Source organism: Notamacropus eugenii, chromosome 6 (genome assembly GCF_028372415.1).
Source record: "Notamacropus eugenii isolate mMacEug1 chromosome 6, mMacEug1.pri_v2, whole genome shotgun sequence".
Lineage (NCBI taxonomy): Eukaryota > Metazoa > Chordata > Mammalia > Diprotodontia > Macropodidae > Notamacropus > Notamacropus eugenii.
The window spans coordinates 45,784,361-45,809,388 of NC_092877.1; the positions used below are offsets into that span (position 1 = coordinate 45,784,361).

The 25,028-nt window shown below is 40.5% G+C and overlaps 1 protein-coding gene across 2 annotated transcripts in view; it reads left to right on the forward strand.

Annotated features, from left to right (window-relative positions):
* Positions 1 to 25,028, forward strand: part of DNAAF9 (dynein axonemal assembly factor 9) — a 156,060-nt gene that overhangs the window by 54,167 nt on the left and 76,865 nt on the right. Inside the window, exons 8-16 of one of the 2 annotated variants that reach the window (XM_072619757.1) lie at positions 3,780 to 3,878; positions 8,151 to 8,206; positions 11,011 to 11,146; positions 12,036 to 12,117; positions 14,656 to 14,692; positions 18,604 to 18,691; positions 20,477 to 20,553; positions 22,064 to 22,108; positions 22,532 to 22,577. In XM_072619757.1, the coding sequence (XP_072475858.1) occupies positions 3,780 to 3,878; positions 8,151 to 8,206; positions 11,011 to 11,146; positions 12,036 to 12,117; positions 14,656 to 14,692; positions 18,604 to 18,691; positions 20,477 to 20,553; positions 22,064 to 22,108; positions 22,532 to 22,577 (666 nt within the window). The remainder of the gene's footprint in view (positions 1 to 3,779; positions 3,879 to 8,150; positions 8,207 to 11,010; positions 11,147 to 12,035; positions 12,118 to 14,655; positions 14,693 to 18,603; positions 18,692 to 20,476; positions 20,554 to 22,063; positions 22,109 to 22,531; positions 22,578 to 25,028) is intronic. The other variant, XM_072619756.1, reaches the window with a different exon arrangement.

Below are 25,028 nucleotides of genomic sequence, written 5' to 3' on the forward strand. Positions count from 1 at the left end.
TGATGATCTCAAAAATATGTTCTGCCTCATGCCTATGAGCATATGTTAGTAGGACTAGACTGCTTTCTTAAGGTCTGTGAAGTCAAATCAATGAGGTAGAGATGAAGAAGTTTTATTATAGTCATAGCAGCAAAAATTTGGGTAGAACATAGTAATTCCTTGAATTTGAGTAAGCCTCGAATGATCCTTAAGTGATGCTATGGAATCTCTGCCCCTTGGGATCTTTAAGAAAGGATGATTTTGATGTTTATCTGCTTCTGTCTGACTCTAAGGCTGTTCTCTGCCCTCTCCTTTGTCCTATCAGTAGTGTGTTGGTCACCTTCCTGCCTTCTTACCCTGTTTTTTGATACTCCATCTCACCTTTGGATCTTCATTCAGTCACTTTGTGATTAAAGGGAAATATTAAAAAGCTTTGTTAAAAGTGATGGCAGTGCAGGGAAAGTTGGGGAAGAGGGTTGGAGATATGCTTCTCTGTCTTGCATATAACTCTGTGAAGCTCCTATGGCCCATCAGGCATCTGAGATTTTGATGTCTTTGATGTTTGTCTTTATTTGGCAGATCCAAGGGACAAGGGTATGTAAGGGAGGGAATGAATGATTGGCCACCATTTGGCACTGAATCTAAGACATAATCATTAGAAATTTCATTTGCTATTTGGGACTAAATGCTATGGGGCCAGGCTTAAGGATTCAGAATGCAACCAGTACTTACCCCTACTTCCTGTAATGTACCCAAATCAAGATTGGAGTCAGTCACCAAGTAAAATGTCTGGAACTATCTAGTAGTATCATTTGTGGATGAAGTAGAGGAGAGAATTAAAGATAAAACAAAGCTTCTTTGACTAAGAACCTATAAAGGTTGCTATATCTGAGATTACCTCCACTCGTCCTGACCTATATCTTGCCACTGGACCCACATTTCTTCAGAGGAAAAAGTGAGGCTAGTGACTTTGCCCAGCCCTCCCTCATTTAAATCTAATTCACTTGCAAGCCATGGCATCACCTTTCTGATGTCATGGTCCTCTTTGAGAACAGAGATCAAACAGTAGCAGCCATAACAGAAGTTGCCAACAGGTGTCCCAGGGAAACTGAGGAATATGGCTGTGTATCTTCATGGAGGCGCTGAGCTGCAGTCTGAGTGTTAGTGCCTAGGATTTTGTTGGAGAACCACTTTGTATTCACTTTGTGTCTACTTTTACTTTATAATAAATATTTGTGTATTTGCTTTGTGCTTCCTTATATGTGTAGGTGTTGTTTTCCCCATAGAATATAAGTTCCTTGAGTCTAGGCACAGTTTTGTCTGTGTCTTTGTGTCCCCAGCGTCTCTGTGCCGCACACAGTACGACTAAGCATTAATAAATGCTTACTGATTAATTGAGTATGTTCTCTGGCTCTGCTTATTTCATTTTACACCAGTTCATAAAAATCTTCCCATATTTCTCCAAATTCCTCATATTTATTGTGTAATGTTATTCCAATATATTCTTATTTCACAGTTTGTTTAGCCATTCTCCAAATGATGTAGATTCCCATTTTTTTGCTGTTTATATTTTAGTGTATAGGGGGGCTTTCTTTCTACCTTTGGCTTTCTTCTGATAGGTGACCAGCTGTGGGGCCTATAGCTCATGGCAGAGGACTGTATCTTTATTTTTCTTCTCTAATCTCCATTGTCATTAGGTATTTAGTATATTATTACCTGCACAGCTTAGTGACTTCTTTCATATAACTTCAGACTGTTTCCCAGAATCATCGGGCCTTTCCAAAGGTTTACCCCCAGGGTCTAAGTATGGCTATCTTCTTATTGCTTCTCCAACACTGATGGATTTTGTCTTTTATCATTTTTGCCACATTGATTGGAGTTAGAAGAAACCTTAGAATTATTTTAATTTGTTGTTGTCTTCTTAGTGATAGGGAACATTAAAAATACAATTATTGATAGTTTGCAATGCAAAAAATTTATATCTTTGATCACCTACCTTTTGGGGAAAAGTACATATGCTTTTATGTACTTGTGCCAGTTACCAGTAAAAGTTGTTTATCATACTTTTATCAAAAATATTGGATATAAAGACTTTTCTCTACTTCATAGTTTCTTTTCTAGATTCATTGACTTTGATCATACAAAAACTTGGTTGCTTTTTTAGTTAAGAATTTCCCTCCCTTTCCCCAGCCATTTTTGTAATAGGTACTTTCTTCCATCTTCATATAGTTTTCTAAACTGGTATTCCTGTAGTTTTAAAAAAAATTATATTACCTTTTATTATTAGATCACATGTCCATTTGGAGCTAATTTGTGATGTATTACAGAAGATATTAATCTCAGCCTAATTTCTACCAAATTGCTTTCCAGTTTTTCCAGCAGTATTCTAGAGTTTATCAAATACAGTGTTTTGCATCTGGATCTTGCTTATCTATCCAGACTTGGTATTTAACAAACTAGAGTTATTATCTTTAATAGCTGGGCCACTTCAACTTCCATTTTGAGAGACTGAGTTTCAACTACACTGTCCATTCTGAGGCTAGATTTCTTCATTCATGACCTTAGGGGTTTGATCACAAAAGTGAGGCCTGGTTTTGATAATAAATCTTGGCTGGAAAATTGTTGGCTTCTATATCCTTCACAGCCTCCTGCTAGCTGCTGGCTTCTCCAAGCTCTTTGTTCACTTAGTTTCTCTTCGGAGTAAAACTCAGGTGACTAAAATGAAGCCACCCAGGGCTTAGATAAATAAGCTGGAATGAAGGCTCCTGAATCTCATTCTCAGCTTTTCCGAAGCCTCTCTTGACTTTGTTCTCCTGGTCATGGCCTAAGCAAATTCAGAGTCAACAAACATTTATTAAGGAGGCTTGGCCTTAGTGACTTAAGTCAAGTTGTCCCTGACCTGACAGGAAAGAACTCCTCTAGGAATTCTTCTACCTTTGCTTTTCCTCCATTTTCCAACTCTACTGCATCACAGAACCCTCGAGCCAAAATGCTTGCTGCCTCTCATGCTGCGTTCTCTTGGCCAAAGGCTCTTTATTTTTTCCTCCCCTTATTTCTGGTTAAATCTTCTATTGCTTTGAATGTCCTGGAATCTCTAGGAGATAAAGAAAAGAATTCAATCTCTTCTCCACCCCATCTTTTCCTTTCCTGCAGAGATGGCAGGCACACAATAGGGAAAACACTGAATTCTGGTCTTCTTGTGTACGTAAAGAAAATATGTTCTTAAACTTGGGGGTGGGGCAAGGAATATTAGGCCCAGGGCCACATCCTCCTTCAACAGCAGTTATTTCTTAATGATCACAAAGGGTCCAACAGGAGAGGAGTCAGAAGGCCACCACCCAAGGACTCAGAGATATATTTTTAGATTCAGATTAGAAGAAGGAGCTGGGTGGGGTTCCTGTCCACTCAGAATAAAACTTGATTGACATTGCTTCCCTTTAATACATGCTAGGGCTGCTGCTTTGACTGGATGACCTTGTAACCTATGAAGGCAGAAACACTGAGGTCCTTACCAGAGAACCAGCCTGAGGGGCAGTGCCTGGTAGGCCTGATAATTTTAGAACAGAGTCTTTTTGGTGCTTGAGGACTAGACCTCCTTATGTGAGCTTCCAGACAGACTCACCTTATGCTGCATTCCCCTAGTCAGGGCAGAATATTTTTATGATGTGTCTGTTGACTTTGTCAATATTTGACCATTGTGATCCATGAGACTGATTTTGTTTCAAAATGTCACATTTTGAAACACTCCCTTTATGTATATTTTTAAAAGCCAATAAATTCTGTTTTCTGTTTTTTTATAGGATTTAATGACTTTTGAACACCAGTGGACCAACTTCTTTGCTAATTTTGACACAGAAATTCCCTTTCTACTGGAACTTTCAGAATTCCAGGCGGGTGAGGTATGTATGTATAGGTAGGGAGGAGAGTGTGGGGTGGGAGAAAGAAATGACTAAAGGAGGAGGAGGAATGACATAGGATGATAGAGGGTTCATTGTTTTGATTTGAAAATTTGATTTGAAAATCTCATCTTTTAAATTTAGAGTTGCTACTGCTGATTGACTCACTGTTGATCTGCTAGACTTTCCCAGATAGTTGCTTTAGACAAGTTGGCATGTTGCTTCTTGAGTCTTTGGGGTACAGAGTTCTGTCTTGAGTGTGGAATTTGTTCTTAATCACCAAGGTTTCTTTAGTTAAGTCTCACAGTGACCACAAAGGTATAAATAGTATATTTGTGCTAGCTAGGTCGCCAGGTACCATAAGCCCCCTCTTTTAGGGAAACTAGAAGGAACAGTGAAAAAATAAAGGATAGAAGGATATCAGAGCATATTTGGGGTCAAAAGAGGGAGAAGCAGAAGTGTTCATAAGACTATACTATATATAGACCACCTATATAGAAAGAGGAAATAGATGAAAAGTTTGGGATCACAAGCCTGCACAGAGACATGATACAGTAATGGTAGGGGACTTAAATCATTCAGACATCTGCTGGAGCTGTTTCTCTCTCTCTCTCTCTCTCTCTCTCTCTCTCTCTCTCTCTCTCTCTCTCTCTCTCTCTCTCACACACGCGCGTGCACACACTCGCTCTCGCTCTTGCTCTCTGCCAGAAACAGCAGCTAATAACTCCTTGATTTAATGTAGGCATAATTATATCCTTCAGACAGAGGAGGAACAAACAAGGGGAAATTCTATTCTGGATCTTATTCTCACCAACAGAAAAGGAACTAGTTGCTGGGGCGGGAATGATGGAAACCTGGGGTGGGTAGGAAGTGACATTTCTCTCCTTGAGTTTGTGATAGAAAAGGAGAAGTGGTCTGGATATTGTCTGACATGCATCCTAGGTTTTAGGAAAGCAGATTTAAAAGAATTTGAAAAAGGGTAGGTAGGATCCCGTGGACTAAAATGTTCCAGAGGAAGTCATCCCGAGAAGGATGGGAGGTGCTCAGAAATGGAATTTTGAAGACACAAAAGGAAACAATTCCAGTTAAATGTGGATGCACAGGAAACTCACATGTCAATTTAGATTTTGAAAAGAAATGTACAAAAGTTGGAAACAAGGCCAGGTAACAGAGAATGAATATGAGTATGGCATATTCCTGTAAAAAATATTGTCAGGAATACTAAAACTCTAATGAGCTCAGAATGTCAAGCGAAGCTTAACATAGCAAAAAGTGTGGGTTTTAAGCTATATTGCAAGAAAAGAGAAGATAACAGAAGGGATATAGCCTTTGCTTGGAGTAGATGGGATGGTCAAAAAGGAGTGGATATGCAAAATAAATGAAAAGAGACAGTTAGAGAACTCCCGGCTGTCCTTGATGAATCCAGCTCAGGCTACCTCATCTGCCTCAATGACATCCTCAGGAAAGAACTGAGAAGTGTGATGACTGAGCCCCTGTCAATGATGTTTGAAAGATCATGGAAAATGGGAGAGGTAGAGATTTGAGAAAGGGAAATTGTTTTTTAATTTTGAAAAAGAGAGAAAAGATCAAAGTCCACAAATTCCTGAGCATGTTCTAAGAGGGATCATTAGAGACGGGTGGTAAACATGTAGAAAGAGAAACACTGATCACAAAGAGCCAGTCATGGCAGACCACCCTCATTTCCTTTATGACAGGCTTACTAAAAGTAGGAGATGAGAGGAGAATGCTACAGATACAGCTTACCTAGACTTTAGCAAACCTCTTGATAAACTTGACATACTATTCTTGTGGAGAATATGAAAAGATAAGGATTTGACAGTAATATGTATTCAGATGTATTCAGCACTGGCTGGATAGCAGGACTCAAAGAATAGTTAGTTGGTAATAGTTTAGCTTCAACATAGCAGAATGTCACCCGAGATCTGTGCTTGACCATGTTATCTTTGTCATTTTTATCGGTGACGTGGTGAGCATGTACTTTATGTGCTCATTAATGTATTTTTGAGATGTTGTGAAGGTGAAATCAATAGACCTTAGCAACAGAGATTGACTGTGAGCTGGGAGAGAGTGAAGATGATGCCTTGATTGGGAGTCTGAGGGACTAGTTGGATAGTTTTGCTCTCTACAGAAATAGGGAAGGTAAGATAGTGAGAGGGTTTGGGGAAAAGATACTGAGTTTGGTTTTGGACATGTTGAGTTTAAGATGGGTGTCCATTTCAGGATGTCTGCAAGGCATTTGGAGATGTGAGATTGGAGGTCAGCAGAAAGGTTGGGGGCAGAACAGGTAGGTTTGAGAATCACTAGTATAGAGATGGTAATTAAATCCATGGGAGCTGAGGTGATCACCAAGTAAAGTAGTGTAGAGGGAGAAGAGAAGAGGACCCAATACAGAACCTGAGGGACACCTAAGGTTAGAGGGTGTGATCTGGAGGGGAATCCAACAGAGGAGACAAGGAAGGAGCAGTCAGATAGGTAGAAGGAGAACCAGGAAAGAATGGTGTCCTGGAAAACTCCAGAGAAGAGCATGTTGAGGAGAGAGTGATCAATAGTGTCCTAGGCTATGGAGAGGTCAAAGAAAAGGAGAATTGGCAGCCAAGATATGATCAGTAGCTTAGGAGAGAGCAGTTTCAGTAGAATGATAAGGTTGCAAGCCAAATTGTAAGGGTTATGAAAAAAGTGAGAGGAGAGAAAGTGGAGGCAACTATTATATATGGATGGCTTTTTGAGTTTAGCTACAAAGGGCAGAAGAGATTGAGGACGATGGGGAAGGGGATAGAAGGGTCAGTTGAGTGTTTTTCAGGAGAGAGAAGAGCCATGGGCATGTTTGTAGGCGGTAGGAAATAACAGTAGATAGGGAGAGCTCATATTCACATTTTAGCTGAGTTTGCCATAAACTATTTAATTCGGTGTCTCACAGCTTAGAACTTTATCCTAGTCCTTTGCCTCTAGATTCTCCTTCCCACAAAACTTGATGAAATTTTCCATGATTAAATAAAAATGAGATGTGGAATCCCTTCTGACAGTCTGGTAACTAGTAAGCCCATTTCCAATCTAAATTTTTGGTTTCAATTTTTAAAAAAGCATTAGTTTGTTGAGAACGTAAATGCAAATCAGCCTTAGTCTTTATTGTGAAATCTGAGTAGCATTCAACCTAGCATCTTATCAGGGAAACCTGAAATACATTGAGAGGAATTTGTTATGCTGATAAATTTATTTCCATTTCCAATGACATGTTAAAACTTGAAGCATTTTTGGCTACTCTCTAGTAATTCCCTAGGCTTAAAAATTTTAAAGGTAAGATTTCAAACCTAACTCTAATTTGGGGTTACTTTTTGCTTAATTATTTTAGCTAAGTGATTTTCCTAACGGCGTAGGTCTATGTCCTTCCACTTTTCAGTAAACTGTATTGACTCCCTCTGGCTTCTAGGATCAAGTACAAATTGTTGTGCTTGTTTGGCATCTTTGACAATCTGATTGCAGTTTACCTTTCCAGCCATGTTATAGATTATTCCCCTTCATGCCTGTGATCCATCCAACATGACATTCTTGCTATTAGAAGCAGCTGGATATAGATAGAAAGTAGATAGAAAGAAGTCTGCATCTGGAGCCATGAAGCCTTGGAGTAAAATCTAGCTTGAGACACTCACTAGCTATGTGGCCCTTGGCAAGTCGCTTAACCTCTGATTGCCTCAGTTTCTTCAACTGTAAAATAGCGATAATAATAGCATCTGCCTCCCAGGATTGTTATAAGGATTAATGAGATGATGTTTGCCTAGTGCTTCACACAGGGCCTAGTACATCGAGACACTTCATAAATGCTTATCCCCTCCCTTCTGGGTCCTCCCACATCACCCTCTGCATCCTGTCTCCATGCTTTTCTGCTGGCTAGCTGTCCCCAAGGCCTAGCATACTCTTCCTCCCCTCCGCCCCATGTTTCCTTCAAAACTCAGCTCAAATACTGCCTGCTCCATGACGCCCTTCCTGATACTACTTTGTACTGTTTTTATATGCACTTGTATGTGCACATGTTGTTTCCCTGTTAGAATGTGAGGTCTCTGGTGGCAAGCACTGTTCTTGGTCTGTGGATCAAAGTGCCTGATGCAGAGAAAGTGCTTAATAAATGCTTAGTGATTGCTTGATATCCACCAATTGTTTGTTGAGAAGTACCGAGTCAAAGTCAGTCATACATTTTATGTAGGAGTTTTCTTTCTATGAATAAAAGTCTTAAAAATATGTTTGGGGTTTTTTTTGTAGCCATTCCGAAGTTACTTCAGTCATGGGATGCTCTCCAGCCACATTACTGACAATAGGTAAGGATGGTAATTGGGCCGTAGCAAATGTCTCTACTTCTCTCCAGTGTCAGGTGTGTTATGGTTTGTTGTTTTCAAAACTGTTCTGTTTTAGCAAAGACTTCTACAAGCTTGACTTTTGTATGAAACTGATCTAAACCTTCAGGGCAACTAATGGTGATAAGTTTGATTCTTTGCTTTGTTTCCATGTCTTCCTTTTGGAGTGATTGATGTATCAGTTGCCTCATTTGTCCTTGGCTCCTTCTTCAGGAGGAGGGAAATCTGCTCATGGCATGGACAGACCATGGCCCTTGGGCTTCTCTTGGTTCTATCCCATTATAATACCACCAGGAGCACTAGCTGTCCATTCTGTGAAGGATGTAGTGAAGGCTGAAGATTCAGAAGGAAAAGGAAAATCACTTTTACTTTTAAAAACTGCCCCTTCTCTACCCTACTCCAATAATGCTTAAAGATAGAAAACAGTTTTAACCTAAGAAAAAAGAAGTACAACAAAGCTAGATGTTTTACAGCATGAGCCAAGGTCATGTCATAAAAAATAATTTTCCACAAAAATGGAAATTTACCCCATGATGGAAATTGCAAGAACCAGGAAGACTCTTTTGTAAGATGAATTATGGAAGGAATTCTGATTTCTCATCAGGGAAAAAAACGAGCCTTAGACATGACGAGACAGATGTAGGTGAGAGACTATTAGAGAGGGGGAGATGAGGAGGACAGAAAGGTCAGAGAAGTGAGTCTGGTAAACAGGAAACTCAGCCAGTAAGATACAATAAGAAGCTGCCTGAAGCACCTTTTACTGGTGAATGCCACCTGAGGCCCTGAGCATTATGCTATGGCTGACCAGGGAAGAGATATAACTGTAATAACCACCAGCATTTATACAGCACTCTGAGGTACAAAGTGCTTTACAAACTGTACCTCCTTTGGTCCCCCTAATAACCCTGAGAGCTAAGTGCTGCTATCACCCCCATTTTACAGATAAGATCCGTGCCCAGGATCACACAAGCTAGTGTCTGAGGCTGAACTCAGGTCTTCCAGATTCCAAGCCTGACACACTCTACTGTGCACCACCTAACTTTCTGACCTGAAGCTTTGTATAACCTATGGAGGGCAGCTAGGTGGTGCAGCGGGTAAAGCGCTGGGCCTAGAGATAGAAAGTCTTATCTTTGTGAATTCAAATCTGACCTCAGACACTTACTAGCCGTGTGACCCTGGGCAAGTCCTTTAACCCTATTTGCTTCAGTTTCCTCATCTGTAAAATAAGCTGAAGAAATGAGAAACCACTCCAGTATCTTTGCCAAGAAAACTCCAAATGGGGTCACAAAGAGTCTAACAGAACTGAAAAACAACTGAACCAAACAATAACCTATTGCTCTCACTTTATGTGGGCCAAGTGCAGTCTTGGAAACTTCTTTTTTTGGCTTATGTCCCAGTCTGGGATTTCTATGAAAACATCCAAATTTGACTTGTGTCTAGGTCTACCCACAGAAAGTCCAAAGGGCCCCCAGCTCCCATTGCAAGCACTCAGGCTAACAAAGTATGCAATGTAGAATAGGCTTTATTTAACCTGACAAAGACAAGAGACAGCATGTTCAAACACAAACAGTTAAGACAACTCTCCTTCCTTCTCATTTGGATCACCCCATCCCCCAAACGGAGAAACAGCTGTGGCTAGAGAGTCAGGCAGTTCAGTCTCCTTCTTCCCTCCCCACTTCTCCCTCCAGGAAACCTATCCCAGGTGCTTACGTGGTTCTCCAGATTTGTGCTACTATTTGAAATTTAACATCTGACTGCATTATTCAGCTAAAAACTCTAAGTCATCTCTAAACTACCAGATCTGATGGTCTTTTGTCATCTCTCTTGACCTCTCTGTGGCATTCGGCACTACTGACTGCCCTCTCCTCCTAGATATTCTTTCCTTTTAGAAACTTCCTGATTCTGGTCTTTCCTGGTCCTCCTGTCCCTCTGACCGCTCTTAAGTCCCCTTTGCTAAATCATCATTCAGAGACACCCCTCTATTTGGGGGTTCCTCTGCTCTGAGCCCCCTTTTTAATCTCTCACTTGGTGACCTCATCAACTCTCCTGGTTACTTGACATTTTTATGTAGGTACCTCCTGAGATCTCTATTTCTAGTCCTAGACTCTCAAGAGTCCAATATCACCAACTGCTTGTTGGACATTTTGAACTGTATGTCCTCCAGGCATCTCAACACCAACATAGTTAAAAAACAAAACGAACCAAACTTATGTCCCCCTTCCCTACCTTTTTTCCAGGCCTGTCTTTTTCTGTTTAGGATAGCACCATCTTTCCTGTTACCCAGGAATCATTCCACATATGTAACCCTTTGCCACATGACTCATCACTTCTCACCTGAACTATTGCAACAACCTCTCATTGACCTCCCTGCCTCAAGTCTGTCCCCATTCTGATATATCCTCCCCACAGCTGCCAAAGTGATTTTCCCAAAGCTCAGGTCAGGTCTGACCATGTCACTCCCTTTATCAGTAAACCTGAGTGACTCCTAATTATCTCCATTTATCATTTAAATCCTTTCACAGCATGACCCCAATCTCTCTTTTTAGATGTCTTCCACATTACTTCCCCATCACTGGGATGGGGTCCCAGAAGACAATGCCACTGTTCACGAGATATTTTTCATGATCTTGTGATGAGACAAATGAGTTAATGACCTTAAGGAAATTGCTTATATAGAAGAATAGAGAGCTGACCCTTTTTTCTTTAAAAAGTGACTTCCCAAGAAAAATTTCCTAATGAAGTATTATTATTATTCATTGTTTGTTTAGCCCAAGCAGGCAGCCATTCGTTCTTTTTGGTTGTCACTCAACTCAAGAAAACCTCAATGCTAGCAACTTCAACTTTCCTTCTGAGGGGCACCTGGTGCGGAACACTGGCCTGGGAGGCAGTACTGCCAAGCACATGGTGAGCCACCTTTGCCACTCTGAGCACTGGGGATTTGCCATCAGTCGGTGGAGGTGTGCAGATGAGGCAAAAACTTCTTTGGGTTCATGCCAGTTTACCATTATCTCCAAGGAAGCTATGGGGCTGAGGAGGGAGTTGGTGGACAATTAGGTACGTTAATTTTATAGCATTTTCAATGAACTTTTAAAGATTGTGGAAAGGGAAAGTTGTGGCATTTGGATCATTGAGAATCGAGTTGTCTCTTCTAGGTGATGAAAAAGGGAAAGAGGCTGATATGCTATTACGTGCATTTTACAGACAGAACCAGGGAGGCTGTGACTTAGGGGAAGAGCTGTGGGATAAGGAACCTTAGGAACAGGGGCGTAGATGTCCTGTGTCTACGCTGTCTCACTTTTCCAGAAGCTCTTCTGTAGCTGCTGAGTTTTGTAAAAGTAAATGCCATCTACGGCCATAGGCTCTGAGAAAACAAGCCGAGCTGGTTGACAACATTTTGACGCCCTTGAATGAGCAAAAGGGACTCTTGTAAACCTCTAAAAGACAGCACATAATGTCAGCTTGCCTTTCTGAGCCCTTTTGGGGGGAGGGGCTAAATTTGATTTTGACTCATGCCAAACGCCACTCAATTCACAGAGTCTTCACATTGTGTAGAATCCCTAAAAAAGTTAAAAAAACAGCAAGAAGAGTGAAATGAGCATATTTTAGCAACATAAACAAAATCAGTAATTATAGGAGAGGGTATTGGGAGAGTGGCTTTTTATGGGGGTAAACTTTTTTTTTTAAAACAACAAATTGTCTGTTGGAAAATCTTCATTAATTTCCACTAGCTATTTGTTTTCCACTTTAGTATCAGCCCTAGCCCCATTTCTCTCTGTTTCTTCTTGGTGCCCAGGTTGTGCAGTGTGTCTCTCCAAAAGGGCCCCTCGCCTGTTCAAGAACCTATTTTTTTGGAGCTTCTCACATCCCTGATTTAGGTAAGGGTTTCAAATTCATCATACCAGCAGTTTATATAATTAATATCTTCTCCTTCATGGTTGGCTATGACTTTGAGGTTTACCAAAGCTACTTGTGAGATTTTGTGTCAAATCTGTGTGCCTCCTCAGTTCTACTCTGCCTTTGGAGAGGAGTCAGCAGAATCCTGGGTTTGCCCAGTAAGACTATAATTCCGAAAAGAACTTTACTTCTCTCTAATATGGTGGAGCAGACTGGACCTCTGAGCAAGCTGGTCTCATTGGATCTTACCAACTTTATGATATATTGAATAGAGACCCAGAAAAGAGGAGGTATTGCAGAGGAGCAAAGAAATGACCTCAGTGAGAACCTGCCCAGACTTTGCAGCACCAGCAATGTTGTGTTTCAAAGATATTCAAAATTGGGATCAGGCCCAGTTACGTTCATGTTGTTGGCCATGCCAATCTAATTAAAATGACCATATTGCTAAAGTTAATTTACAGTTTTAATGCTATACCAATCAAGCTGTCAAAGGGATACTTTATAAAGGGGATACTCAGTAAAATAACAAAATTCATTTGGAGAAATAAAAGATCTAGAATCTGAAGGGAAATCATGCAAAGGGTACGAAGGGGAAATAGCATGTCCAGACTTCCAATTATATTATGGAGCAGCCGTCATCAAAACCACTTGGTACTGGTCAAAAACAAGAGATCTGACTGGACAAGAGAAAATCAGAAACCATGGAACTCAACAACTCAATGATTTTTTGATAAACTGAAAGATATAAATTAGGAAAGAACCCCCTATTTGACATGAATTGCTAGGAAGACTGGGAAGCAGTCTGGCAAATCAGTTCAAATGGACATTTGACCTTAATATTAAAGATTAGAAGAAATGCCAGTCACACACACCTTTGGAGCTGTAGCTAAGAGATGTCTTCTTAACCAAACAAAAGACAGAGGCAGTTTCAAAAGATAAAATAGATAACTTTGATTACACAAAACTGAAAACCTTCTGCACAAACAAAATTGACACATCTAGATTAAGAAGGGAAATTGCCAAATGAAAAAAAATCTTTTATCACATTTCTCAGATAAGGATTTGGTATATAAAATATATAGACAACTAACATGCATATATACAGGCATACTTACATATGTGCTTATAGTCATAAACTCACACTATACTATAGTATACTATATATAGCATACTATTTATTGTTAATGATTTTTTGTTCCTTTGAGACCTATCTATTCATATTGTTTGACCACTTATCTATTGGAAAATGGTTTTTTATATATATACACACACACACACACATACACATATGCACACATAAACACATAAATACAAATAGGTTTCAAAAGGATAATTGAAAACTGTTACAGCTATATGAAAGAATGCTCCAAATTACTTGTAATAAGAGACATGCAAATCAAAACAACCTTGAGGTTTTACCACATACCCAACAAATTGGGAAAGATGACAAAAGATGGAAATAGTTAATATTGGAGGAATTATGAGTGACCCAGAGATTCTGCTGCTAGGCTTATACACTTAGGGGATGAGTCATTGGTAAGAAGAAAGCCTCCATATACACCAAAATGTTTATAACAACTTTTTGTGGTAGCAAAGAGTTGAAACATAGTCCTATTTATTAAGAAATGACTAAACAAACTGTGGTACATGAATATAATGCAGTATTACTGTGCTGTAAGAAACTGCAAATGTGTTGGATACAGAGAAGCATGGAAAGATTTACATAATGGATGCAGGTTGAAGTGAAACAACATACATGATAAGAACAACATAAATGGAAAGAACAAGCATCAAACAATCACAAGTGAGTGCTGCGCAATTACAAACAAGCCCTATCTCAAAGAAGAGAAATGAGGACACACCTCCATCCCACTTCTTAGCAGAGTCCATGGGTATCATACCATGTGTACATTTTTAGGTTTTTTTGATATGTTGATTGATTTTTCTATTTCTTTAAAAATAAATATTTCTTACATGATCTGGCTCTCTGAGAGGGAGAGGAGGGCAGAAGTACTGGGAGAAATTCTGATGATGGAAAAACAAAAGGTAGCAATAAAAATCAAAAACAAAGCAGATTACTTTTCAGGGTAATATAGAAGAACCTGGGGACTTTGGGGGGAACCACAGCTTTGTGCTGGCAATAAGATGAAGAGGCAGAATGAATTCTTGTGTTCCTGCAAGCATCGTAACTTTAAAGAGTTAGAGAAGCCAATCACAAAACTAAACCATTCATTTTGTTGCTTTTAAGCCTTTACTTTGGTGGTTTATACTGGTCAGGCTCATGTGCTGAGAATGTGGAATGCCCCAGAGCACACTGGGAAGATGAGATTGGGAAGATTCACAAACCCTAGTGTGAATGTCATTTATTTAAGACAAACAAACCTTAAAGAAGAATAGGGTGACTTCTTTCTAAGCTTGGCATACTTGACCTTTTCTGAAGCCCAGAGATTCCAGACTCCTCCAGACATATTTGAAAACCTTGAGTTTTAACCCACTTCTTAATGTTGTTTGTTTTGTAGGAAGCAGAAGTGAATTGCCCAAGAAAAACATGCAAGTGTAAGTCTTTTCCCTTGGTTTTTTCTTTCTTCCCATTTGGTGATTCCCAAGATGTGATCATTGTGTCAGAGCCTTTACTGTGACCGACATTAGCTGGAGCCCCTTTTTTCTAGGACTGAACAAGCAGAGTTGATCCTTACTGTGAAGTTCCTAGATGGGCTCCTCCTATCCCTGTACTAGGGAACTCCTGGGTCTGCTCATACCGCTTTGTCATGGGTGATTGCTGGGCTGACCTGCTTTGCTACCCTGTCTGTTTCTCACTGTGTTTACGAGAACTTAGGGTTGCCAATGGTTGCCAATGGAGAATGTCCATTTAAATGATGTGAGTGCAGTAAAAAGTTCTCATTACTTCTGTATAGATTCTCGAAGAAGTAGGAAGCAGGAAAACAATTTGATTTGAGTGGATCTACAAGAAGCATTGAGTTTGGAGTAGGAATCTTTAATCAGAGCTTGGCATGCAAGTCAGATTTACTTGCTCTTGGTTTTGGTAATACTTTTTAAACTGAATAAATGGAGTTTAAAAGTCAGTGTTCAGCATCAGCTAGTTCATTTAGCCCAGAATAAGCCTATCCTATAAGCAGAATAGTTGAGTATACAGAATTGTCTGCCACCTCCTTCTGTGGAAGAACTTTTTTCTCTTTTGGAGGAGCAAAAAACAAAAAGTCACCTGTAATTCTTATTTCAGGCACACGAGGACCTCTTGGTTCAGTGATTCATAAATGTAGTTTCAGATATTTTGGATTATTGCTTTGTGGCATTTTCCCCCATATATTTGAGTTCATTTTTTACTTTATACTATATCTGCAGTTGATTCTCTTGTTAGCTAGACCTGTGTGACCTAAGCCCAACATTGTTAGTCCCACTTGGGATCATATAGTCCTTGCAAAAACAGTAGCAGAGGTATTTTAAACAAGAGAACATGTCCCTCTCTCTTAGTCATTAACTTCTGTGGCCCCCATGGTAGAGAATCCTATCTGTTGACATGGTTATTTGCCAGCTGTGTGAAGGTGCATGGATCGGGAGTTCTTACCAGGGTGAAGAAATACGAATGAAGAATGATGTAGTTCTAGAACTTTTTGCGGGGGGCGGGGGGTGGGGTGGGGAATTATAGCAAGATTAACCCTACAGAAGTGATCTTTGATGGTATTGGGGGCCAACATCTGTGAAACTACATTTAATACCTGTGTATGTGTATCAGGAACAAACTATTGGGCATAGCCATAGACCATGTCCAGTGTTAGGCAATCCAGACATCCCTAGGGCCTGAGCTGACTTTTTTGAAAGTTACTCTTTATACTTTGTCTTTTTATTATTAACTATCCAACAATACTAGTATGCATTGGTGTGTGATATGTTTATTTTCCCCAAAATATTTTTCCTGTGAACTTAATAGACACTGCTTTCTTCATCTAGAGCTATTTTTGTCCTGTCGTCACCAAGAGCTCACATTGTCCATGAGAAACATATGAGTTCAGTTTTCCCCTTAGGTCTTATGTCTCTAAAATTGATCATCTGTGCCTAAACAACAGATTGGTGGTACCCCCACAGAATAACAAAACTCTCAAGGTTTGGGAAGCCATAGATATCTATAGAACTTGTCCTTTCCAACTCTGGCAGGGCCAACTCGATAAGCTTTCTTGTGGAGCCCTTGACAGCTTCCAGTAATTTGAGAGAGATCATCTTTAGGCCACTTTCCATTCCATGCCTGGGTACAGACAGCTCATCTGCAGGTTTCCTCTTGGGCCTGGAACCTGGGATTACAACATTACCTTTATTATATCTAGTTCCTGGCACTGAAACTTTTTCCATATATGACACATAAGAGAGAAGTACCTTGATACTTGTGCTAAGGAACCACTCTCCATAAGACATGACCTTAGGTATAGACTAACTTGTAAAGGTCTACCATAACCCTTCTAAGAATGGGCAAAATTTGTTTGAATATTGCTGCCTGGTATTACTAATATATATCAATTAGAATATGGTGCAGTGGAAAGACCCCTGGACACTTGGGTTTTGTGAATTTCAGTGTCCTTATCAATAAAACTGGGGGACTTAGATTTTGTGAATTTGTAACAATTTTAAAATTGAAATAAAAAGAAGTTAACTTATTAAGGTTCACATCTGATGCCTTATAAGCATTTTATGCTTTTATGTGACCTGATTAAATTGGTCTCTGCTTCTATTGACCTTCTCTCATAGTTCTTTCCCCCTACAGCAGACAAAACAATAGAGTGGACCCCCAGTCCTTACTTTTCCCTATTTCATTCTTTGGTGAATAGGTTAGGTCATCGGCTAATTTATTCTAGATTTCCACTTCTCCCAGGTGGTCAGTATCTTCATGGCCTTACCTTGGGCTCTCCAGGCATACCAAAGAAGATGATTGTCAGGTGTATCCATTGTACATATGCTGACCTAGATTGTACTTGTTTAAGAAGTGTTCAAAATCTGGCTAAACTGTAAACCTCAGAGTCACCTTTGCATGGTTTCTACCTTCTCTGCTCATCCAGGCTGAACCAATCTTAAACCCTGACCCCAGAAACTGAAAGGAGAGGATGTAGAGGCCAAAAGAGAGTAATGAGATGGTCACAACCACTTGTAATCGCCTTGAGAATCTGCCCACTGAGAATCTATCTTGGGAACCTCTGATCTAGATGCCCAGACCTGTGAAAGTTAGGACCAAGGAAATGGTAATCCTGGGCAAAAAAAATCTTTAAGTAGATATAAATTCCTAATCTCCATGGAATTCAGAATTTCTTAACTATAGGATCTCTTTTAGCTTAGCTTTTAGGTAGTTCCTCTTCATGGAAAAACTGCTTCTGGTATGTGAACACATTTCAAATTCCATAACACAGGACAGTGTTTTTTAAATTAAATTTTATATTTTTAGTCAACAAAAATCAGCTTTCTCTTTCCCCTTCCCAATTGAGAATGAAAGGAAAAGGAAACTCTTGCTGCAAACATATAGAGTCAAGCAAACAAATTTCCACATTGACCATGCAAGACAGTCTTTCTTTACTTGTCACAGGACTCATGACATTTGAAAATAAACTTAGTCTTAAGCTAGATACTTCTTTCCTACCATATTCCCTATCATTTAAATACCTATATGGCAGTCCCTATGCGTTCCATGGCCACTCAGTAAAGGGTCTCACTTTTATTCTACCCCTACTTCCTTAAATGAACCAGATTTAGAGTGTTCTAGAGGTCTTCCTACCTTCCTTTCCATTATAGCCCTACTCTGGCCACTTGGGGCCCTAATAGAGAGTACTTCATATCTGGTTGGCTCGCCAGATATTAAGATATATTAGGTCCCTCTCCATTTCTCCTCAGCTGAGGAGGTTTGCTTGGAAAGTAGGCAGCCAGTTTGTATATCTCTTTGTAATGACTTTATATTTAATCTAAAACCTATACTGATTGAGTCTAGTCTCCTCTTACAGTAATCTCTTGTCCTATGTGGCTCTCTGGCACTGTGAGACTAGCCAGCATCCTCACTGATCTGAAGACTTATGGTCAGGAGACCCTTGAAAAAGGCTGTTATGTCCTTATAGGAAGTTCTGTGAGTCTTTGTTGTAAAGTCCACAGCACTCAGAATAAATTAACCTCTGTGGCCAATGGAACTTCCCAAAAAGAGGTTTGAATGTCTTTTTTAGTTTGATCAGGCACTGAAAGTATTAGACATCTGAACGTAACCGAGAGAGCCATCTACCTTTGAGATGGCTTAGCAACTGCAGAACATAAATCAGATGGAGCCCACAGTGTAAGGAAGGCACAAAGCCAGCCGAACTGGGCCTTTGTAATTTCTCCATTATGTTTCAGATCACTTCCTTGGGACTGTATCATATGTGTGCATGCTGTTCTTAATGGAACCGTGTGATGCTGAAGTTAACATATCTCCTTTGTTTATTAAGTAGGCAATTGTCCCAGATATATGCTGCTGTTGTTGAGGCTGTTCTGGCTGGCATTGCATGCTATGCTAAAACTTCCAGTATAACCAAGGTAATTTGAATACTGTGTTTCTCTTCCCTTAGCAGTTCCTTTCTTATTTCCTTTCAAGAACTTCATAAAGACCTGTTTGCCATCTGGACGCTACTGTCCCTCTAATCTGGTGTGAGCTTGGCTTTAGGAGAGCTGGCATCATGGAAACCATAGCCGTTCTGGCCCTGACATGGCATCATTTCTAGTTTTGAGCTATACCTGCCAATGTCACCAAATCTGGTTCCCTTTTCTTGTGGCTGCTTTTGCAAGACTGTCTTTGCTATGTCTTTTTAGTTCCAACTAATTAACAGTTGTCTTAAAGGCATATGGTCATGTTGAAACTATTTTTAGTGTCCTGATAGTTTTTTAAAAATCTATTTTAACAGATTTAAATCTTTAATAGATTTTTTAAAAAGCTATTTTTCCAACCTAAAGAAAATGAAGGATAATCTTTTAGAATGATGTCATTTTCCCATGTACTATGTGATTTGAGTTTCTGTAACTTAATGTAAAAGATATAGAGATTAGAGTACCTTAATTTCCCTTCCATCATGAGTGGCGTTGCTTGAGTCTTCTGACCATATTTTCAGTGATATTCTGCTATTTGCAAATCCATTCCATTGTATTCCTGGATCCAGTTTAGTATGGAGAGAAAAAGACTATTTGCTAGAGGAAGATCTTGTGAAACTGGAGGCTTTCCACAGCTGAGAAGGCCCTTCTGAAGGAAGCTGTTCAGCCATGGAAAGGCTGTATCATATCTGCATATCAGGGAGAGGGCTGACTTTATTTGTAGTCACTGACTGTGATATTTCCCATCTCCACTCTAAGGGCACTATAGGCATTTTGAATCTCTGGCTTTTAGGGTTTTCTTCCACCTTGTTAATTTTCTAAAGATGAGGTAGTGTGGACAGGCATCCCAGACCTCTCTAGATGCTCCTCCTCAAAGTAGTTCTTGAGTTAATGGAGGAAAAAATGAGTTATATGGAATTGTTAAGTGCCAGGAGAGATATACAACATGCTAGACATATCTTTTTAAATTAGTAATCAGACTTTTTCCCCCTACAGATCTTTTAAAGCTGCAATTCTTTGGATGTTCTTAATATGAAATAAGGGCATGAAATAGAAGCACTTGCTTCTCACCATGTTTTGCCCATGGCTGGTGCTCTGGGGTATAGTAGATAGAGTGCTGGGCCTGGAGTCAGAAAGATTCATCGTCCTGAGTTCAAATCTGGCCTCAGACACTTACCAACTGTGTAACCCTGGGCAAGTCACTTAACCCTGTCTTTCTCAATTCCTTATTTGTAAAGTGAGGGGGAAATAGCAAACTACTCTTAATATCTTTGCCAAAAAAACCTCAAATGGGTCACTAAGAGTCAAACAACTGAACAACAACAGAAGTTCTACAGGGCATCAACTAGTTTAAACTTTCTATTAATAACCTCAGTGATTTGCCTTGAAGTTGGTTTATAATCACTGCCATTAAGTTTCCATAGGACCAGTTAGTACTAGTCTAGTTGCTGCTTGCTGAAGGTGGTTCCTGTATGATGGTGCCCAAATGCCCCCTTTGAATTGTCACTGTATCCAAATAGGAGTTTTTAACCTGAAGAAAGTAGACCTACATTTTCCTTAGCCAGGTATATGGGTCAGGGTAAGGACATGTGGCAAAGGCACTTAGATGAGGTCAGATATTATCATTGGGGCCAAATTTTAGCCTCACTTAGCTGCGAGAGGAGTAGCCTCCACTTGTCTGGTGCATCCTAGATATGTCATGGTATTTAATGCCTTGGATGTGTGTTTCTTTTACAGTCAAAGGAAGCAGCAGAGCTGACACTTTGGAATCTGCTAGATTCATTTCAGATGAAGAAGCTTAAGTCTCTTCTACGGTATGCACACTGATTTTCATAAACTATTTGAGAATATGGTCCCGTTTTAAGAAGAACCCTATTTTTTCCCCTATCCCCAAGCACCATATTCAGGGTCCTCTTTAGGAAACCCTAAAGTAATACTAGAGTATTTATCAGAGTGGGGTCTACATATTTGTGTGAAGGAGAATTGAGGTCTAGGCTTCAAATCAGAGAGAAAGATTATAGCTTGGAGGAGTTATCTGAGGAATATAAGGCACAGATTTTTTGTTTTTGTCCGGTAAGATTTCCAAAGCCTGCTGGGGGATACATCTGAAATCTGGTGCCATGAGAATGGATGTGTAGAGTGCTCCCATCAAAGATTAAACTGTTCACAACATGTTATTAAAGTATGAAAATAAACTTTTATACATTAGAGAAAGTTTTTACCTATAAACATTGAAACCAAGAGGATTTGGGAGTCAGTTCTCCGTTATCCAGAACATTCTGTTCCTTGGAGCGCTCTGTCCCCTGGCCTTGCCATTTATTCAACAAAGTATGTTACCCTATGTTAGGGAACACTTGTGGTTACACGGCTCTTTCCTCTTGACCTATAAGTAGGAAAGGGATAAGGGAGTGTGCAGAGAAGAGTCAGAGGAATGGGATGGAGGAAAGGGAGGATCTTGGTTGGTTGGCTCCAAAGGCCTGCCTGAATTCGGATGCAATCCAAGAGTTGTTGTGACTTTTTCTATTCTCGTTGTTGGGCTGAGACCACTAGTGAAGATAGCCTGAAATGGGGAGTTCTGTGACAAGGAGCTGTCCCATGATATAGTGAGATCATTCACTTCCCAAGATCTGCCTGTGACTGAGATCTGGCACTCTCCAGTTTTGTCCTCCTAGCCCCTTGGTTGATCCCTGTTTGCTGTGGCAGCCTCTCAGGCCGTTGTCTCAGAATCGCAGTCTGTATTGGAAGGGAGCTCAGAGGCCACTTTCTTCCTCTATAGCATCCCCATGACCAGTCAGGTGCTGCAGCCTTTGTTTTCCCGTCCTAAGGCCCCTGGTTGCGCTTTTAATAGCTCTCCTTGGTAGGAAGTTTGTCCTGTATCAGAACTAATCATGCCAAACAGGCCTCCTCTGTGCAGGGTACTTTGCTAAGTACTAGGAATCAAAAGTGCCCTGTCCCTGCCGAAGGAGTTGACATCCTGCTGGAACAATAAATGTGTATGCAGGAAAGCACAATGTAAAGAGCACTTGTAGCCTTCATCTAAAATAGAAAAAAGTAGAAAACTCCTAGGACTCTTGGGGGGCTCCTTGTCATTGATGGCATCTGAACAAAAGCCAGCGGGAGGGTTTTGGGAGATGCTGGAGGAAAGGCCTTTCCCTCCCAGTTGAGACCAATTCTGTGGTTAGTGGCTTTGTGAGCAAGCAAGTGGAGGGACAGGTGGTTGGCCAACATTTCATCAGGAGAGGATAACTTTGGTCAGAGACAGCGGGGAAGGATGATTAGCCCGTGACATTCTGACTGATCTAATCCTTTGAATTTTGTCCACAGCTACAAGGTGTCTTTTCATATCCATGCTGTGAACAATCAGGGAAGGTGAGTATCTCTTTTTGCCTTGTGGAAGGAAAAAGAAGAAACTACTTTAAAATAGAGGAAAACATGGCCAGCAGTGGGCCAGTCCTGATCTGCAGCCTTTTCATAGCTGAAGAACAGCTTTTTGAAGGGTCTCCTATGTCTATTTCCTCAGTAGTTGACTCAGCTGGTATTTGGTTTCAAAGAGGGCAATGCTTAATTAATATATCCTTTCTACTGAGGGTTTCCTTCCCTCTAAAATTGGGAAAATGTTAATTTTCTCTACATTGTTTAGATTAAAATTCTGTCTACTTGCTTCTAGTGGCCAAGTTGTTTAAGAGACTCCCTGGGAGAAAGCATACTACTATGTTGAAGTGGCTGATTTGAGAGAATGTTTTGAATTTTAGCATAAAATTAACCACTTTTGTGTTTTCCCCCCTTCTCCAGAATTGTACCTCTGGATAATGAAGACAGCTTATACTCTGTTAAAACGGTAAGCAAAACTACTAAAGGAGGGCCATCCTAGAGTAGGCATCTGCAATTCTTAAATTGGGTCCTAGGATTTATTGTAGAAAATAACTCCCATGTCAGATAGTGGGGTCACATTCCATACATTATAGGGTCTTTAGACTTCCAGAGAATACAGAAAAATGATTTTAAGAGAAGGAAGGTGGCTCAGTTGGCCTTTAATGCATTACATATTACTTACTTTGTTCAGGCATCTAGACTACTTAGAGGCTAGTAGAGGCTACTTAGAGATTTGGGGCTAAAAAACCGTATGGTGATTGATATATCCAGGAATTTTAGCCTCAGGGCCTTCTTAGAAATATGATGTCTTTGCTAGTTTTCTTTGCTAGTTTTCCTTCTGTGAGAATTATGATGAATCTTCAGTAGCAGGATGGTCAGGCACATTAAGATGTTAGTAGTAGGTGAGGCAAATTCCTGAAATGGGGAAAATCTCCTCTCCTAGAAAAATCATTGGTATTAAACCTCCCTTCCAGATAATCAATCTTCAGGCTTTCTCTCCATGAGGTTTGGAAGCCTGTGGCATGTTCTTACAGCAATTATACCTTTGACTAGTAATGATTAAATTAGAGTTTTAGACCATGGTGCTGACTGGGCCAAAATAAAGGACTTGTGGTCTAAGTTAAATCAGCTGTTTCATGACCAAAGCATGAACTCTAGCTGTAGTTGATTGTTGTCCGAATCTGTGCCCCTTGTATACAAGTGAGCAAGTATAGATGATTCAGTGCAATACCATCCCCACCAGTGGAAAAAAACAAGTCAAAGCCCTGCCCAGAGTCCAAGTCAGAAGAAGTCATGGAGGTCATGTCATTCAGTGTAAATAGGAACCACCTCCTACAATATGTGGCCTTTGCTGAACAGTGATGGGAACTCAGAGCACTTCACTTTGGGACATGTTTAACTATTAGGTTGAGCCAAATCTGCCTTTCTGCAACTTTTTGCCATGCTTTCTAGCTCTGTCCTCAGAGATTGAACAGAACTAGTCTAGTCCTGGTTCTGTGGCCGCCTGAGGAGCTGTCACACACATCCAAACTGTCTTCTCCAGGCTGAATACTCTGGCCCCTTCAGTTGATTGGCAAATGGCAAGCCTGTCGTGTGTGTTTTTAAAGGCCACATGCCTGTGTAAGCTGAAGGGCCTGAGAAGGCACAGCAGATGCTTCCACGTTCGATGCCTGCATTGTTATTGACTCCCTACATTGTTGATATTTTCTGACCCTTTGAAACCACTTCAGTCTTATTTCCTTTGCTCTCATAATTGAAAGACTGATAATCCTGGCTGTTGGGGTCCTCTTACAAGTTTAGATAACCCCAGCTCCAGACTCCTCAGTCAGTTTGCCTACTTAGTAGTAGCAAATAAAAAAGATGGAAAAAAGAGAGTATTGTTCTGTTTGCCACCTTCCCCTTTTCTCATTTCAAGCCATGCTTCCTGGCCCAGCTCAAGGAGTACTATTCTCCAGGTAGCCTTCTTTGACTACTTAGCCCTCACTTTTGATCTCTTTTGATTGAGCTTCCTAAATAGCTTAATAACAGCTCATCTGAAAAAGATCTGGGGACCAAAGAGGACCACAAACTAATAGAAAAGATCAGTCTGACAAGCAGTTAAGGAAGTGATGGTCACATGATCCCGTATCTTGGTTCCGGACTTCATTTGGGATATTGTGTTCAGTTCAGGTCATCACAGTTCAGGAAGGACATTGACAAGGAGGAAGACCAGGGTAGTGAATGGCTCCAAGTTCGTGGCACATGAGCCTGAAGAACTGAAAGCATGGAGGAAGGGGAGGGAAGTTATAAAGAGACAGATCTAAGCTAGATGTGAGGAAGAACCTCCTAATAGTCAGAGCTCTCCAAGGGGAGTGAATTGCTTGGAAGAGTTGTGGGTTCCCCCTCACCAGAGGTCTTGAAGATTGGATAAGCACAGGTTGGGAAGGTTGAAGAGGAGATTGATGGTCATGTATGAGTTGGGTTAGATAGCCTTTGCAGTCCCTTTGACCTCTGAGGTTCTGTGGGTTGGGCCTGCTGATGCAGAAAACAGGAGGCACTGATGAGGTCAGGGAACCATAATGTTGAGGTTTGGGGTGCTCGGGACCCCAAAATACCAACATGCTGGGTCCTGCCAAATAAATTAGACTGAAGCCTTCTTTCAGCCAAAGTAAAACAAAGTTTATTAAAGATTCACCATAGTGGATTGACTGGAACCTAAGCATTTGTGATGTTTGTATTGACAAGCAGCCCAGATTGAATCTCAGCTAGGCAGAATCAGAGCTGGATTGAATCTGAGTGAGATGGAATTTATATACAGAAAAACTGGGAGAGTCTAGTAGTCTGGAAGGAGGGATCTAAAGCGGATCTTGATGGGATGGGGGTAACTATTGATGTAATATCAAGGGTGGGTGGGAAACAACTGGAAGCAATCAGACTA